The sequence below is a fragment of the Zalophus californianus genome, chromosome 3 (genome assembly GCF_009762305.2).
Source record: "Zalophus californianus isolate mZalCal1 chromosome 3, mZalCal1.pri.v2, whole genome shotgun sequence".
Lineage (NCBI taxonomy): Eukaryota > Metazoa > Chordata > Mammalia > Carnivora > Otariidae > Zalophus > Zalophus californianus.
Window position 1 is genome coordinate 153,620,420 of NC_045597.1, and position 16,077 is coordinate 153,636,496.

The 16,077-nt window shown below is 33.8% G+C and overlaps 1 protein-coding gene across 1 annotated transcript; it reads right to left on the reverse strand.

The window, feature by feature from the left end:
• Window positions 1-1,974: 1,974 nt before the first annotated feature.
• Window positions 1,975-14,179, reverse strand: LOC118356847 (60S ribosomal protein L7a-like). The gene is given in 5 exon segments (XM_035726852.1): window positions 1,975-2,098; window positions 2,100-2,247; window positions 2,250-2,561; window positions 10,525-10,546; window positions 14,051-14,179. Coding segments are annotated over 5 exon segments (735 nt in total).
• Between the last annotated feature and the right edge of the window lie 1,898 nt (window positions 14,180-16,077).

Genomic DNA, 16,077 nt, shown 5'->3' on the forward strand with positions numbered 1-16,077 from the left:
TACCATACAATACTCATTTAAAGCGTCCAATTAGGTGAGTTTTAGTATATTCACAGAATTGTGTTTCCATTACTAGAGTCAATTCTAGAACATTTTTATTATCCCAAAAAGGAATCATACACCCCTTAGCCATCATCCTCCCATTTTCTTATTCCCCCTAGCTCTAGGCTACCACTAATCTGTTTTCTTTCTCTACAGATTTTCCTGTCCTAGGCATTTTATATATAAATGGAATCATTCAAGATGTGTTCCTTGGCTTCTTTCACTTAGCATAATATTTTCAAGTTTCATTCATATTGTAGTATGTGTCAGTACTTCTTTTCTGGGGCACCTGGGTGGCTCAGTCAGTTTAAGCATCTGCCTTCAGCTCAGGTCATGATCCCAAGGTCCTGGGATAGAGCCCCACATCACTCTCCCTACTTGGTGGGGAGCCTGCTTCTCCCTCTCCCTCTGCCTGCCACTCCCCCTGCTTGTGCTTTCTCTCTCTCTCTCTCATGAATAAATAAAATCTTTTAAAAAAATACTTCATTTCTTTTTATTGGCAAATAATATTGCATCGTATGTTTATACTGCATTTTATTTATCTATCTATTTATCCTTTGCTGGTTTTTGCATTGTTTCTACTTTTGACTATTATGAATAATGCTTCTATAAACATTTGTGTACAAGCATTTTTTGTGCATTTTTATTCTCTTGGGTATAGACTCAGGAGTGGAATCAATGATAATTATGTTTATATTTTTAAGGAACTGCCAGATGACCTTCCAGGGCAGCTGTACCATTTTACATTACCAGAAACAGTGTATAAAAATTCTAATTTCTTTACATATTTACCAACACTTTATTAAGTCTCTATTTGATTATAGCTGTCCTGTGAGTGTGAAGTGGTATTTCATTTTTTTTAAATTACATTTCCTGCTGGCTAATGATGTTGGGTATTTTTTGGGTCTTAATCATATATCTTCTTTGGAGAAATGTCTTTCAGATAATCGAGTTGTTTGACCGATGCGAGTTGTAATCGTTCTTTATATACTATAGACGCAAGCCCCTTACCAGATATATGATTTGGAAAAATGTTCCCCAAGTTGGTGGGTTGTATTTTCACTTTTTTAATGGTGATCTTTTTAAGCACAGAAGGTGTTAATTTTGATGATTCCCAGTTTATTTTGTCTCTTGTCACTCTCTTGTGCTTTGATGTAGTTGCTTACTTTTTAATAAATAGTCATATGTAATCAGTGTGAAATATTTGGAAATAACAGAAAATTTGAAATAAAAAATGCAGTTCTTAACCACCGTTCAAAGGCAACCACTCTTAATATTTTAATATCTTCTTCAGTTTTTCCATTCATTTTATACAGTTGATATTGATATATATACCCTTTTTATTGTGCTTATTTTTTAAATTAATATTGTAGTCAAGGCATTTTCCAATCCTTATGTCTCTTTAAGGCCATTTCTTTTAAAATATTCAATTGCATTTATTGATCATAGTTTAATCTAGACATTCCCCCAATGTGGTACTGGATATTTAAATGTTTCCATTGTTTTATTATTTCCATATCTTAAATTATTTCATCAATCAAGATACCCAAAGCAGACTATTATATAAAAGAGTTATGAATATGTTTAAAGCCCTTGATATAAATTGGCAAATTGCTTTCCAGTAAAGGTATACCAATTACACTCCAACTGGTGATAATTGTGCCGTGTCAGACTTACATGCTTTAAGTCTCAGTAGATGAAAGGGTTTTGTATTTAGCATGTGGATTTAAATTTCTCAATTATTATTTCATATCATGGATTTTTATAAGAATAAATATATTATTTCATAAAAGTAAATAAACATGCTTTCAGAAGTTGAGGTTGGGCTACTTGAAAATCTGTATCTTTTCTCTATTTTTTTTTTGTTTGTTTGTTTGTTCTGAAAGATAACCTTTTATTACTTTTATGTACAGAAAATTCAACAGCAACCACTCAGCCCAGTTTGGTGTCCAGTTCTTTAGACTTTGCCCTTTCCAACTTGACAATGTGAGCCATAGACTTTGGACCCAGGTTGTTGCCTCCCCAGTGACAGTGGATTTCATCATATCTGTCAGTCATTGGTCCTGATGGCTTCCATCTGCTTAGCCAGAGCTCCTTTGTCTTCTGAGTTAACCTGTATGAAGGTGACAGTGGTGCAGGTCTTCCTGTGGACCAGATGCTCCAGCCCGGCCTTCCCCTTGATAATGCAGTAGGGTACCCCCATCTATGACACAGGGCAGGTAGGAAGACAGCCAGCTCAGTGGGATCCACAGCATGTGCAATCACTACCATCTGAGCCTTCCTATTTTCCACCAAGGTGGTGACAGTATTAACGCCAGCTTGAAGGAGAGGCAACCTCTTAGTGGGGACATCCCCTTTGCTCGCAGCTTTCTTTTCAGCCTGAGCCAACCAACTCTGCTTCTTCTCTTGCTTTGTCTCTGGTCTGTATTTGTGGGCCAACTTAAGCAGTTGAATAGCTGTTTGGCGGTCTAAGGCCTGGGTGAATTTGTTAATCACAGAAGGTATTTTATTTATTTTATTTTATTTATTTTTTTGATGGCATGATGCACAATTCATTGTTTTTGTATAACACCCAGTGCTCCATGCAGTACGTGCCCTCCTTAATACCCATCACCAGGCTAACCCATCCCCCCATCCCCCTCCCCCCTAAAACCCTCAGATTGTTTCTCAGAGTCCACAGTCTCTCATGGTTCATCTCTCCCTCTGATTCCCCACCTTCATTTTTCCCTTCCTTCTCCTAATGTCCTCCATGCTATCCCTTATGATCCACAAACAAGTGAAACCATATGATAATTGACTTTCTCTGCTTGACTTATTTTACTTAGCATAATCTCCTCCAGTCCCATCTGTGTTGATGTAAAAGTTGGGTATTCATCCTTTCTGATGGCTGAGTTATATTCCACTGTATATATGGACCACATCTTGTTTATCCAGTCATCTGCTGAAGGGCATTTTTGCTCTTTCCACAGTTTGCTATTGCAGACATTGCTGCTATGAACAGTGGGGTGCATATGGCCCTTCTTTTCACTACATCTGTGTCTTTGGGGTAAATACCCAAGAGTGCAATTGCTGGGTCATAGGGTAGCTCTATTTTTAAGTTTTTGAGGCACCTCCACACTGTTTTCCAAAGTGGCTGTACCAACTTGCATTCCCACCAACAGTGTAAGAGGGTTCCCCTTTCTCCACAACCTCTCCAACATTTGATGTTTCTTGCCTTGTCAATGTTTGCCATTCTTACTGGTGTAAGGTGGTATCTCAATGTGGTTTGGATTTGAATTTCCCTGATGGCTAATGATGATGAACATTTTTTCATGTGTCTGTTAGCCATTTGTATGTCTTCTTCAGAGAAGTCTCTGTTCATGTCTTCTGTCCATTTTTTTACTTGATTATATATTTTTAATATTAGACTCTACTTATTGATTTCTCAAATGAAGCTTTTTTCTTCATCTGGTAGTTTTTGATTTTTATAACAGTGTACCAGAGTAAGTGTACCTTGACAGAAAGAAAAAAAAAAAAACACTATGTTTTATCTTCTATAATAGTTCTAATGTTCTCATTGACACTTTGTACAAAACAGTTATGGCTTAGTACATTGAATGGAGAAAAATCCTGTGGAATATATAATTATAGTACAGTATAAAATAAGTTGAAAGAGTAATCTGTAGTTCCAAAATATGAAATCTACATTAGAAGACTAAATGACAAAAATGAAAGGCAAGATGCTCTGGATAACTTGGTGCTAAAAATGACTCCCAGAATTTGCTTCATTTAATTTTTTTATAACCTACTGACAAGAATGATATATTACTTATTATTTTAAAAGATTCCTCAATAAACCAGAAAAGTGATGAAATGCTCTTTTGACCCTAGACTCAGAAATAATTATGATTATCTGCACTATTTAGCTTGAAAAGAATCAGACACTATTCATGGTCTGTTACTTCTACTATGATATTTGATAATCTATACATACAAGTCATTGAAGGTCACTCAACCTAAGTCCTAAATGGACTTAGTCTTAAATGAATAGTCAAGCATATATGCTACTTTTCTATTACCCACCTGGCTTAAAACTACTTCAGTATGAATTTTTGAATCATGAACACATTAATTTTATCTGCCATTGATAAAGCTTAAAAGAATTCAGTTATTTTGGACTTGTAAATATACTTTATTGAATAGAATATTAGAATGGAAAATATATAGATATTTCACACTATAGATGTTTGCTATCAAATGAAGCTAGGATCATAATTTATATTAAGTGCAATGTGTTCTGTTACCTCGTTTTGGGAAAGCAATACACCATGGTTGTGAAAATAATAGAAATTTTCCTGTGGTTTCCATAGCACTAATGTGGATGTTTAAAAATGTGAAAACAGACCATTTTGAAATATATAAGCATATGCTTACACATGGATTTGCAAAAACTGTATTATATAACTTTATTAAGGAAGTTCTAAAATAACAATTTTACCTATTCAACCCACAATTATCTTTGGTCCTATGGAATCTGTTTCCCTGTTATTTTCTATAATTCATCTAGTTCCTCACTGCTAACAACAGCATGAAAGTTAAAAACTGCATCTCCAGATTCTGTGGTTACTGTAAGATTTTACACTGTGTTTATTACATTTCAGTATGTCAGATCTTTATTTCATTTCCAATCGAGGGAGAACTCATGGTAAATTTTCCATTGTGGACACATTTTATTTCATTTTATTTTATTTTTTAATATGTGCATTTTTTTCTCCCAAGATTTTATTTAAATTCTAGTTAACATATAGTGTAGTATTGGTTTCAGGAGTAGAATTTAGTAATTCATCATTTACATACAACACCCAGTGCTCATCACAAGTGCCCTCCTTAATACACATCACCCATTTAACCCATCTCCCCACCCAGATCCCCTCCAGCAACCCTCAGTTTGTCTTCTATAGTTGAGAGTCTCTTATGGTTTGCCTCCTTCTCTGTTTTTCTCTTATTTTATTTTTTGTCCCCTCCCATATGTCACCTATTTTATTTCTTAAATTCTACATATGAGTGAAATCAAATGGTATTTGTCTTTCTCTGACTGACTTATTTTGCTTAGTATAATACATTCTAGCTCCATCCACATTGTTGCAAATGGCAAGATTTCATTCTTTTTGGTGGCTGAGTAATATTCCTATATATATTCCTATATATAGGAATATATATATATATATACGTGTGTGTGTATACACACACACACACACACACACACACACACACACATACTGCATCTTTTTCCATTCATCACATTGTGGACACATTTTAATTGACACTAGTAGAAAGAGGTGGTGATGAGTGTGGTATATGCATGTTTTAAATATCAAGTACAAATGAAACAACCATTTCCTATTATCCATATATCTAGGCTCAGGCAATTGTGTCTTATAACATTCTCCAAATGAATGGAATGAAGCAAAAGACACTATACATCAGGATATTCAAACCTAAGCACCAAAATTATCTCCTGTGACCTATTTTCATTTAGTAACATATCAATAATGAGTTGGATCATTTCCCAATTCTTAGTTACCAAGTGGGGATATAATTTAATCAATAGATTGTGGATAGGAAAAGTAGCTTTAAGACAAAAGAGAGATTTTACTTTAACCCCCAGCTGGATGTAATAAATGGTCAACAAGAAAGCTCTTGACCACCATTGTGATTAGATATATATGTAAAATACATAGAAATGTGCCTGGCACATAATAAACTCCCATGCATGTTAATCATTATTCAAATATGAGTTATATGTGGGTTTGGTGTTTTCACTGAGATAACATTGAGAGTCCCAGATATAATATAAAATTAGAGATAAGCTTATGAAGAAACTGATGATTTTCTTAATAAGAGGCAAGGCTAGTGAGAAAAAGTATTGAGTCACTCAAGAGCCTTTTAAGACTGAGAATTTATATATGTACTTGATTCATTGAACCTTTCAGGGTAAGGTTTTCCAAGTAATAATGCTTTTTGATGAACTTCCAAGGTATTGATCTATGCACTTTTTGCAAGAAAAATGAAATAAAATTTTATGTCCTCATTTTGAGACCAGGTGGAGATTGGGAAGGCAGAAAATGTGATATGTGTCACAGTATTTCATGAAAGCAGAATTACAATTGGCAGAGGATACTATGCCAAAAACAAAAATTTATGACAGTTAAGGTAAACAAATATGTTTGACAGTTGACTCATAGATGAGTCAGTAGTCTTTAGGTACAGCATGAATTTTGGACCAATCAAAACTTACATTTTTATGCCATTAGAAAATAACATGGCAAATGGCACTGAAAATCAATGAAATTAAAAAATATTTTAAAGTGGAAGAAAATATCTTTCCTTTTTAGTTTCATTTTAAACCTAAAATATATTAAAAATTCCACATACTCGGGGAAAAACAAAAACTAATGTATTCATTTGAACTAAAGATTTAAGATGGCTATTTTATGTAGTTAAATCAAAATAAATCGATAAACAATTATTTTTATACAACCTTATCCTCCTTTGAATACCACTATTAATCTTGAATTAATTTTCTCATACAATTGTTATAACAAGTAACAACATTATTGGTTTTTATATCCCAAATCCTATTTTAAAAAAATATAAAGGGCAAGGAGAAATATATTCTCTACAAATCAATATTAAAGAAACAGATTAAAGCTGTATTTCATTTATACAACCAAGTAACAAGATTGACTATTCCATGTTAGAGTACAAACAAATCTTCTATAAAGGGTAACATAAAAATAGTGAATTTTGCTTTTTCTCATTCTTGCATCCATAACTCCTTTTATAATATGTTTAATCACTAGCTTTCATTACCAAAAATTGCTTATGTGTACTATGAAGTCTAAATGCAAGGAGACTATTATCCTACAAAGGTTTCTGGTCAATACATGCATTTTCCTAAGACTTCACTACTGCATAATATCCATCTTTCTGTCAGGCCCTAACTATACACTAGATCCCAGGCTCTCTAAACTAATTTATTTTATGACTTTATCTTGACTTATTTCACCTATTAGTTTTCTGTTGCTACATCTCAACTATAAGCTACAGGTCCCTATCTTCCGTCCGATGAGAGAATGACAGGTCATCTCACTGGAAGGCCTTACGGTAAGTTCAATTTGCATGTGTTCAAAATGAAGCTCATGTTCTTCCTTCTAGTGTAACATTAACCCTTACTTGAGATCACATGCAAGTCACACTTATCATCTACACAGTAAATTTATTTCTCAGTAGTTTCCTATTTCTGTTGAAATACTTAAGGAACTTACTTTTAAAAATAGAGGTTTTTTTTTTCTTTTGGCTAGAATTTTATTTCTTGCTTGTGATAATTTGCTATTTCCCATTCACTGGCACTTATTTTCATCAGAATTGAGCTTAATATTAAGGTTAAAAAAGCCATAATGTATTCTTACCCCCCCCAAGGCATGAGGCAAAGTTTCATTAAGGAGGAATGGGCACTATATTTATTTCATTTAAATTTCTTTCTAATCCCATTAGCATTAGTCTGTGCAAAGTTGTGAGGAGAAGGTTCTACTTGACGGAGAGCTCCAAGGCCCATCTTATAGTAGATCTGTGAGAAAAGAAAGAACAGTGTGTACCATGAAGGAGAATGTTCCAGGTGAGCCAAGATAATTGAGCTATTCTATTTATAATGCCCTTAACTTGGTCACTACAAGCTACCTCTTCTAGCCTGGAAACCCACTTGTGTACTTGACACTGAGCCACAGTTTGGAAAATCCTGTAAAATATGAATTTGAACAAATGAAATTAATCTTTTTTTTTTTAAAGATTTTATTTATTTATTTGACAGTGAGAGAGGGAACACAAGCAGGGGGAGTGGGAAAGGGAGAAGCAGGCTTCCCCCGGAGCAGGAAGCCCAGTGTGGGGCTCCATCCCAGGACCCTGGGATCATGACCTGAGCCGAAGGCAGACGTTTAATGACTAAGCCACCCAGGCGCCCCCAAATGAAATTAACCTTGAGCTCCCCCTAGACAGTAGGCCATCTAATTATCTCATATTGTTGGTGACATAATTGTTGAAAAAATAATTACCTCTCTTCCATATGTCTATTCTTTGATTATATGGGAACCATTTTACATAGTTTAAAATATTTGTGTTTCATACTGTTTTCATGAAGAGGGTTTAATATTTGTAGGTGTCCAGAAATAAAATTTGACCTATTTTAGGTTCCTTCTATTTAAATAAATTATTTGATAAATATTTTTGCTCAGAAGTTTGAATTTCCTTTATGCTTTAATTTATCTTGTTTTTTAATATCAGTAGACATCATTTAATTTTATTTGTATCAAATTAATAATCAATACTTACCAGTGTGATCTCATTAAATCCACTTTTTTTAAACTTAGCCCATATTACTGATTTCAAAATATTTAGGTATTTCTCTGATTCTCAATAATCACCTTATGTTTCACATAATCTTTTGAGGTTGGAGACCCTGTGTAATTTACTTTCCTAGAAAGAGCATGGCAAATGAGGAATGAGACAAGACAGTAATTAAGACAGACTTTCATTTTACTGTCATTGGCAGTTAAATGTGACAGTTACAGTGAATATTTCATAATAAAAGCCATTCCCTAGGTGATGAGACTGACATTTGTAAACAGTTTAAAGATAGTGAGTAGAGAGTTCATGATTGGATGACTGATAAAATAGCAGTAAAACTTGTCCTAATGATACCCTTGTGCCCTCAATGTTATCCACTGTGGCACTACTCCTGATTCTGATTGAAAAAGGCCAGTGAAGTTCACATGATACTGTAAATGATTTAATGATCCACTACCTGAGTATGCTATAGCCTATAGAACTGTATTTGTTCTTAGTATCCTATAATTGTCTAAGAATGAAAGCCAACTCAACCACTATATGTAGTTTCTAATATTCAGAGAATAAAAGGATATTGTGGACAATTCCTTACCTACCTTCTTTTCATACTTTTAGTTTTTATTTCCTCACCCATAAGTTGGCTTTCCTCTTTTATGCCACTGTACACTAGCATGATTTAATCATAACCAAAAAGAATATTGCATAGGAAAAGTAAAAAGCTTCAAGACTAATTTGTCTGGGCCAGGGGATTATGGGAAGGATGAAGACAGAGATTGAAGGGGGGCAGAATTTGTAATCAAGAGTAGTGAGGAGGGGAACAAAAGCTCCGGAGAGTTTACCATAGGAGGTAGAGTTACTTATCAATTCATTCAACATATACATATTAAGAACCTACTGTGTGTCAGGTACTGTTTAGGTGTTAAGTATATAGCACTTGTCAAACAGACAAACTCTGCCTTGATGGGGCCTATAATGTAGTGTGGGAAGATAGCCAATAAACAAATTCAGAAACATAATTAATATATTTTCAGAGAGTTATAAGGGGTTTATAGAATCAAAATTGGTTACAGCAATAAGGAAATGCGGGTCTTTCAGGAAGAGATAGGGAACATGTTCCACATATAACCATATTGTGGGAGGCAGTCCCTTGACAGTGTGTGTGTGTGTGTGTGTGTAAGCATTTCATGAATAGCATGATAATATGTGAGCCCCCACTTCAGTTCTGCCTAAGGTAGACTGACTCCATACCTGACTCTGTTTAAATACCATTGACTGTAACTTTGAGATGAGGAAACAGCAAGCTTTCTAGGAATACCAATATCTCTGTGTCCCGTCCCCCTACACTCACACACATAAATGCACACTTCTCAGGAGAGTTTCCAGACTAGGGGAGAGGCACTCTCATCAGGTGCACAGTGGGAAAATAAGCAGTGTTAGGAAGAAGGAGAAGTCAGACTGTGACACAAATATGACAATGTCTCAGCAACATTGAATTTTGGAGCATATTAGGCCTGCCAGAATTCTTTTGTGGTAGGCCAAAATAGATAAACATTTATTTCCCCTATGGAGAAGATCATGGCTTTCTGCTGATACCTCAGCAGCACAGACAAACCCACAAGAGTTTATAGATTGGGCGACAGGTCCTTTCTTGAAGGGGGATCTACGTGCTACATCTCTGTGTCCACCATATCAGAGAGTTATTAAAACTACATTTTCTTAGCAAATTTGAGTAGAATCCATCTAATGACTTCCCCTCAATATATAAAATTAAAATAATTGGAGTTTGTGTTAGGGTTTAGACTGCTATTGGAATTATTGTTCAGTTTTCTCTCTATTGAGTAGGTTTTATTATGTACCTTATTTTTTTGTTATATGTCTTATTATTCATTGTTTTAGATTGGAAATAAAGGATTTTTTCCTAATTACAAACAAAAATGCCATTCTTAACATAATTTGGAAAATATAATTAAGTGTAAAACAGAAAATTAAAACTAACCATAACCTATCACTTAGATATTAAATGTTATTGATATATTGATGTATTTTCTTCTAATATTAAAGAGGACATAGTCACTATTTTCAGATAAAATCATATTCTCTATATGATTGTTTTCTGTCTTCTCTTTTTTTTAATGGAATATGACCTCATTTGTATTTTCTTATGATCTGCTAGAATGTAAACTTTATAAAAGTAGGCATGTACATATATTTTCTTCACTGATAAATATCACATACTAGAATAGTATCTAGTACACAGTAGATATTTAAAACATATTTTTGAATAGATGGAATATCTAAACTATTTGAAAACATTTTATAAGAGCATTTTTAGAGGTAACATCAGATCCTTAACCCCCCAACAAGGCTTGTTCTTTTGAATAAGAGGAGAGAATTTTCATACAAGAAAGTTTGTAGGATTCCCCTGAAATAATCTAGCCCTACCAATTATAGATGCCAGGGAAGCTGAACATTTCTAGTTGGCATGAATTCTTGAACCATAATAGTTTCTGTTGGTGACAGTTGTCTGTCAGGCCATACTATTTGTAAACTAAACAACAAAAAAACACACAAATTTATAGTTTATTTGTGAGGATAAGAATTAAGCTAATTAGCAGTGGGCCATTAGGTTAACACTGGGAAAATACCACCTCAAATTCCACCTTTTAATTCCTAGACTCACAAAATATTGCAATATAATAGGCAATGTCATACATTATTTGCTGCTTAGGAACATTTATCAGTGATATGGAGCTCCCAACAACTTCAAGGTTTAATTAACTAGATTTTCAGTTGAAAACTCTCTCATTCTCTAAAGCATCATTTTCCTGAATGATGTGATATGTGTCAAAACTAGAAAATTCCATTTTCCATGAAGCATCAGCCTCGTCCTTTCTAACTGTAAAGCAAATTTGTTTCTCAGAGGAAATGTAGTAAGAAGCCAAAAGTAAAAGTCATTCAGTGAATAAGTGGAAGATGTTGTAAGTGGAAGCATGGTGGGTAAGAAATAACTTAGATGAGGACAAATCACTACCTTTTCCATAACATAAATATTTAACTTAAGTCAACTCTTTGTTACTACTGGTGTTAAAAATTCTATGACTGCACTGATATTCTCTTAGCTTTTGCTATCATGGCCACATTCTTTCTTAATTTTCTTTTTTGTTTGAATATGGTTGACACACACTGTTACATTCATTTCAGGTGTATGACATAGTGATTCAACTTCTATATATGTTATTCTATGCTCTCCACAAAGGTAGCTCCCATCTGTCACCATACAATTCTACTTAAAGATCATTGACTATATTCATTATGCTTTGCCTTTTCTTTCTGTGACTTACTCATTCCATAACTGGAAGCCTGTTTCTCCCACTTTCCTGCACCTATTTTTCCCATCTCCCACCCCTCTTCCTTCTGATAACCATCAGTTTATTGTCTGTATTTATAAGTCTTCATTCTGCTTTTTGTATGTTTGTTTATTCATTTGTTTTGTTTTTTAGATTCCACATATGAGTGAAATGATATGGTATTTATCTTTCTCAATCTGACTTATTTCACTTAGCATAATACCATCTAGGTCCATCCATGTTGTTGTAAATGGCACAATCTCATCCCTTTTTATGGCTACATAATATTCCATTGGATATACATACACCACATCTTCCTTACCCATTTGTCTATCAGTGGACACATAGCTTGCTTCCATATCTTGGCCATCATAAATAAACCTGCAATAAACATGGGGGTACATATATCTTTTAAATTAATGTTTCTATTTTCTCTGGGTAAATAGTAGTAGAATTAATGGATCCTATGGTATTTCCATTTTTTATTTTTGGAGGGACTTCCATACTATTTTCCACAGGGGCTGTACCAATTTACATTCCCACCAATAGTTCATGAGGGTTCTCTTTTTTCCACTTCCATGCCAACACTTATTTCTTTTTTCTTTTTTTTAAAGATTATTTATTTATTTATTTGAGAGAGAGAGAGAGAGAATGAGAGATAGAGAGCACGAGAGGGAAGAGGGTCAGAGGGAGAAGAAGACTCCCCGCTGAGCAGGGAGCCCGATGTGGGACTCGATCCCGGCACTCCAGGATCATGACCTGAGCCGAAGGCAGTCGCTTAACCAACTGAGCCACCCAGGTGCCCCAACACTTATTTCTTGTGTTACTGATTCTAACCATTATGATTGATGTAAGGTGATATATCATTGTGGTTTTGATCTGCATTTCCCTGATAATTAGTGATGTTTAGCACCTTTTCATGTATCTGTTGACCATTTCTATGTCTTTTTTTAGAAAAATGTCTATTTGGGTCCTCTGTCCATTTTTTAATTGTTTGGGGTCTTTTTCTTTTCTTTCTTTTTTTTTTTGGTGTTCATTTGCATAGTATAGTATGTATTTTGGATATTAAGTCTGTATTGGATATATCATTTGCAATATTTTCTCTTATTCAATAGGTTGCATTTTTTTTTTTTTTTGGTTGATGAAACCTTCACTGTGCAAAAGCTTTTCATTTTGATGTAGTTCCAGTAGTTTAGTTTTGTTTTTATTTCCCTTGTAGATCTGTGAAATATACTGTTTGTATTCTAATAAGGAGTGTGTTGAATCTGTAGATTGCTTTGGGTAGTATGGCCATTTTAACAATGTTAATGTTTCAAATTCATGAGCATGGAATATCTTTCCATTTGTGTCCTCTTCAATTTCTTTCATCAGTGTTTTATGGTTTTCAGAGTATAGGTCTTTCCCTCCTTGATTAAGTTTATTCTTAGGTATTTTATTCTTTTTGGTACAAGTGTAAATGGAATTGTTTTCTTAATTTATTTTTCTGCTACTTTGTTATTACTGTATAGAAATGATTCTAATTTGGGGGTATTAATTTTGTATCCTGTGACTTTACTGACATCACTTCTGATAGTTTGGAGGGGGGTCTTTAGGGTTTTCTATGTATTGTATCATACCATCTGCTGATAACAACACTTTAATTTCTTCCTTATGGAGTGGATGCCTCTTATTTCTTTTTCTTGTCTGGTTGTTGTGGCTAAAACTTCTAGGACTATGTTGAATAAAAGTGGTGAGAGTGGACATCTTTGTCTTGTTCCTGGTCTTAGAGGAAAAGCTCTCAATTTTCCTCATTGAGTATGTTACCTGTGTGTTTTTCCTAGATAGCTATTATTGTCAAGGTATGTTTTCTCTAAACCCACTTTGTTGAGAGTTTTTGTCATGAATGGATGTTGAATTTTGTTAAATGCTTTTTTTGCATCTATTGGGATGATTATATGATTTTTATCCTTTGTTTTGTTGATGAGAGGTATCATGTTGATTTGCAACTATTGAAACCATCCTTGTACCCGCAGAATAAATCTCACTAGTTTGTGGTGAATAACTCTTTTAATTTATTGTTGAATGTGGTTTGCTAATATTTTGAGTGGATTTTTCCATCTGTATTCATCAGGGATATTGGCCTCTATTTTCCTTTCTTTGTGGTGTCCTTGTCTGGTTTTGGTCTCAGAGTAATTCTGGCCTTGTAGAATATATTTGGAAGCTTTTCTTCCTCTTCTACTTTTTTAAGAGTTTAAGGAGAATAAGTGATAACTCTTCTTTAAATACTTGGTAAAATTCACCTGTGAATCCACCTGGACCTGGACTTCTATTTTTTGGCAGTTTTTTTTTATTATTGTTTCAATGTCATTACTAGTTACTGGTCTGTTCCGATTTTCTGTTTCTTTCTGATCAGTTGTGGAAGTCTGCATCTTGCTAGGAATTTATCCATTTCTGCTAGGTTGTCCAATTTATTGGCATGTGATTCTTTTGTAGCATGCTCTTATAGTTTTTTGTATTTCTGTGGTATCAGTTTTTATGTCTCCTCTTTTATTTCTGATTTTATATATGTAGGTACTTCTCTCTCTCTCTCTGCTGAGCCTGGCTAAAGATTGATCAATTTTGTTTATCTTTTCATAGAATGAGCTCTTGAATTCATTGATTTTTTTCTACCCTTTTTTAATCTCTATGTCATTTATTTCTGCTGTGATTTTATTACTCTCTTCCTTTACTCATTTTGGGCTTCGTTCTTTTTCTAGTTCTGTTAGGTGTAAAGTTAGACTGTTTATGTGAGCTTTTCTTCTTTCTTGAAGTAAGCCTGTATTTTTATATATTTCCCTCTTAGAATTGTTTTTGCCACATCCCCAAGATTTTGGACTATTGTGTTTTCATTTTCATTTGTCTCCATCTTTTTTTTCTTCTTCTCTGATTTTTCATTGACCTATTGGTTGTTTAGTATCACGTTGTTTAGCCTCCATGTGTTATTGCATTTTCCTTTTTTTTTCTTATGACTGATTTCTAGTTTCATTCTCTTGTGGTCAGAAAATATGCATGGTATGAATTCAATTTCTTGAATTTATTGGGACTAATTTTGTGGCCTATCATGTGATATGTTCTGGAGAATGCTCCATGTCCACTTGAAAAGAATGTTTATTCTATTGTTTTTGAATGGATTGTTCTGTATATATCTGTTAAGTCCATCTGGTGTAATGTGTTGTTCAAAGACATGTTTCCTTATTGATTTCCTGTCTGGATGATCTATCCATTGATATTAGTGGGGTGTTAAAGTCCCCTACTATTGTTGTAATAACATTAAATTCTCTCTTTATGTCCCTTAATCTTTACATTACATTAATGTACATTAGTACATTAATGCTTTATATATTTAGTTGCTCCAATGTTGGGTGCATAGAAATTTATAATTGTTAATATCTTCTTGTTGGATTGATCCCATCATCATTATGTAGTGCTCTTCTTTGTCTCTTGTTACACTCTCTTTTTAAGTCTATTAAAGTCTATATAAGTATTGCTATCCTGTTTTGTTTTGTTTTGTTTTTTTCCTAATTCCGTTTGCATGGTAAATGTTTTTCTATCCCTTCACTTTCAGTCTGTATGTGTCTGTAGGTCTAATCTGAATATCCTGTATGCAGCATATAGATAGATCTTTTTTTATTCATTCACCACCCTGTGTCTTTGATTGGAATATTTAGGCTATTTACATTTAAAGTAATTACTGATAGGTATGTACTAATCACCATTTTGTGACTTGTTTTCTTCGTTTTTTTGTAGTTCTTCTCTGTTTCTTTCTTCTTTTTTCACTCTCTCTTTCTCTGTGTGTGTGTAATTGATGAGTCTCTGCAGTATTATTTTTGGCTTTCTTTCTCTTTATTTCTGTGCAGGTTTTGAGTTTGTGGTTACCATGAGGTTAATATATAACATCCTAAATGTGTGGGAGTCTTTATTAGGTTGATGGTCATTTAAGTTCAAATACATTCTAAATAATAATAATAATAATAGTAATAATAAAACAGAAAAACTTTTTTTAATCTTTCTTCCATGTTTTATGTATGTGCTGTCATATTTTACATCCTTTTATTCATAACTTTCTTACATCTAATTATTGCCATTTATTTTCCACTTAAAGAGGTCCTTTAACATTTCTTATAAATCTGGTTTAACTTTTGTTTGTCTGGAAAACTATCTTGTGTTCAATTCTGAATAATAACTTTGTTAGGTACAGTATTCTTGAGTGTAGAGTTTTATTTTTTATGTTTTTCCTTTCAGCACATTGAATATATCATGCCGTTCTCTTCTGGACTGCAAAATTTCT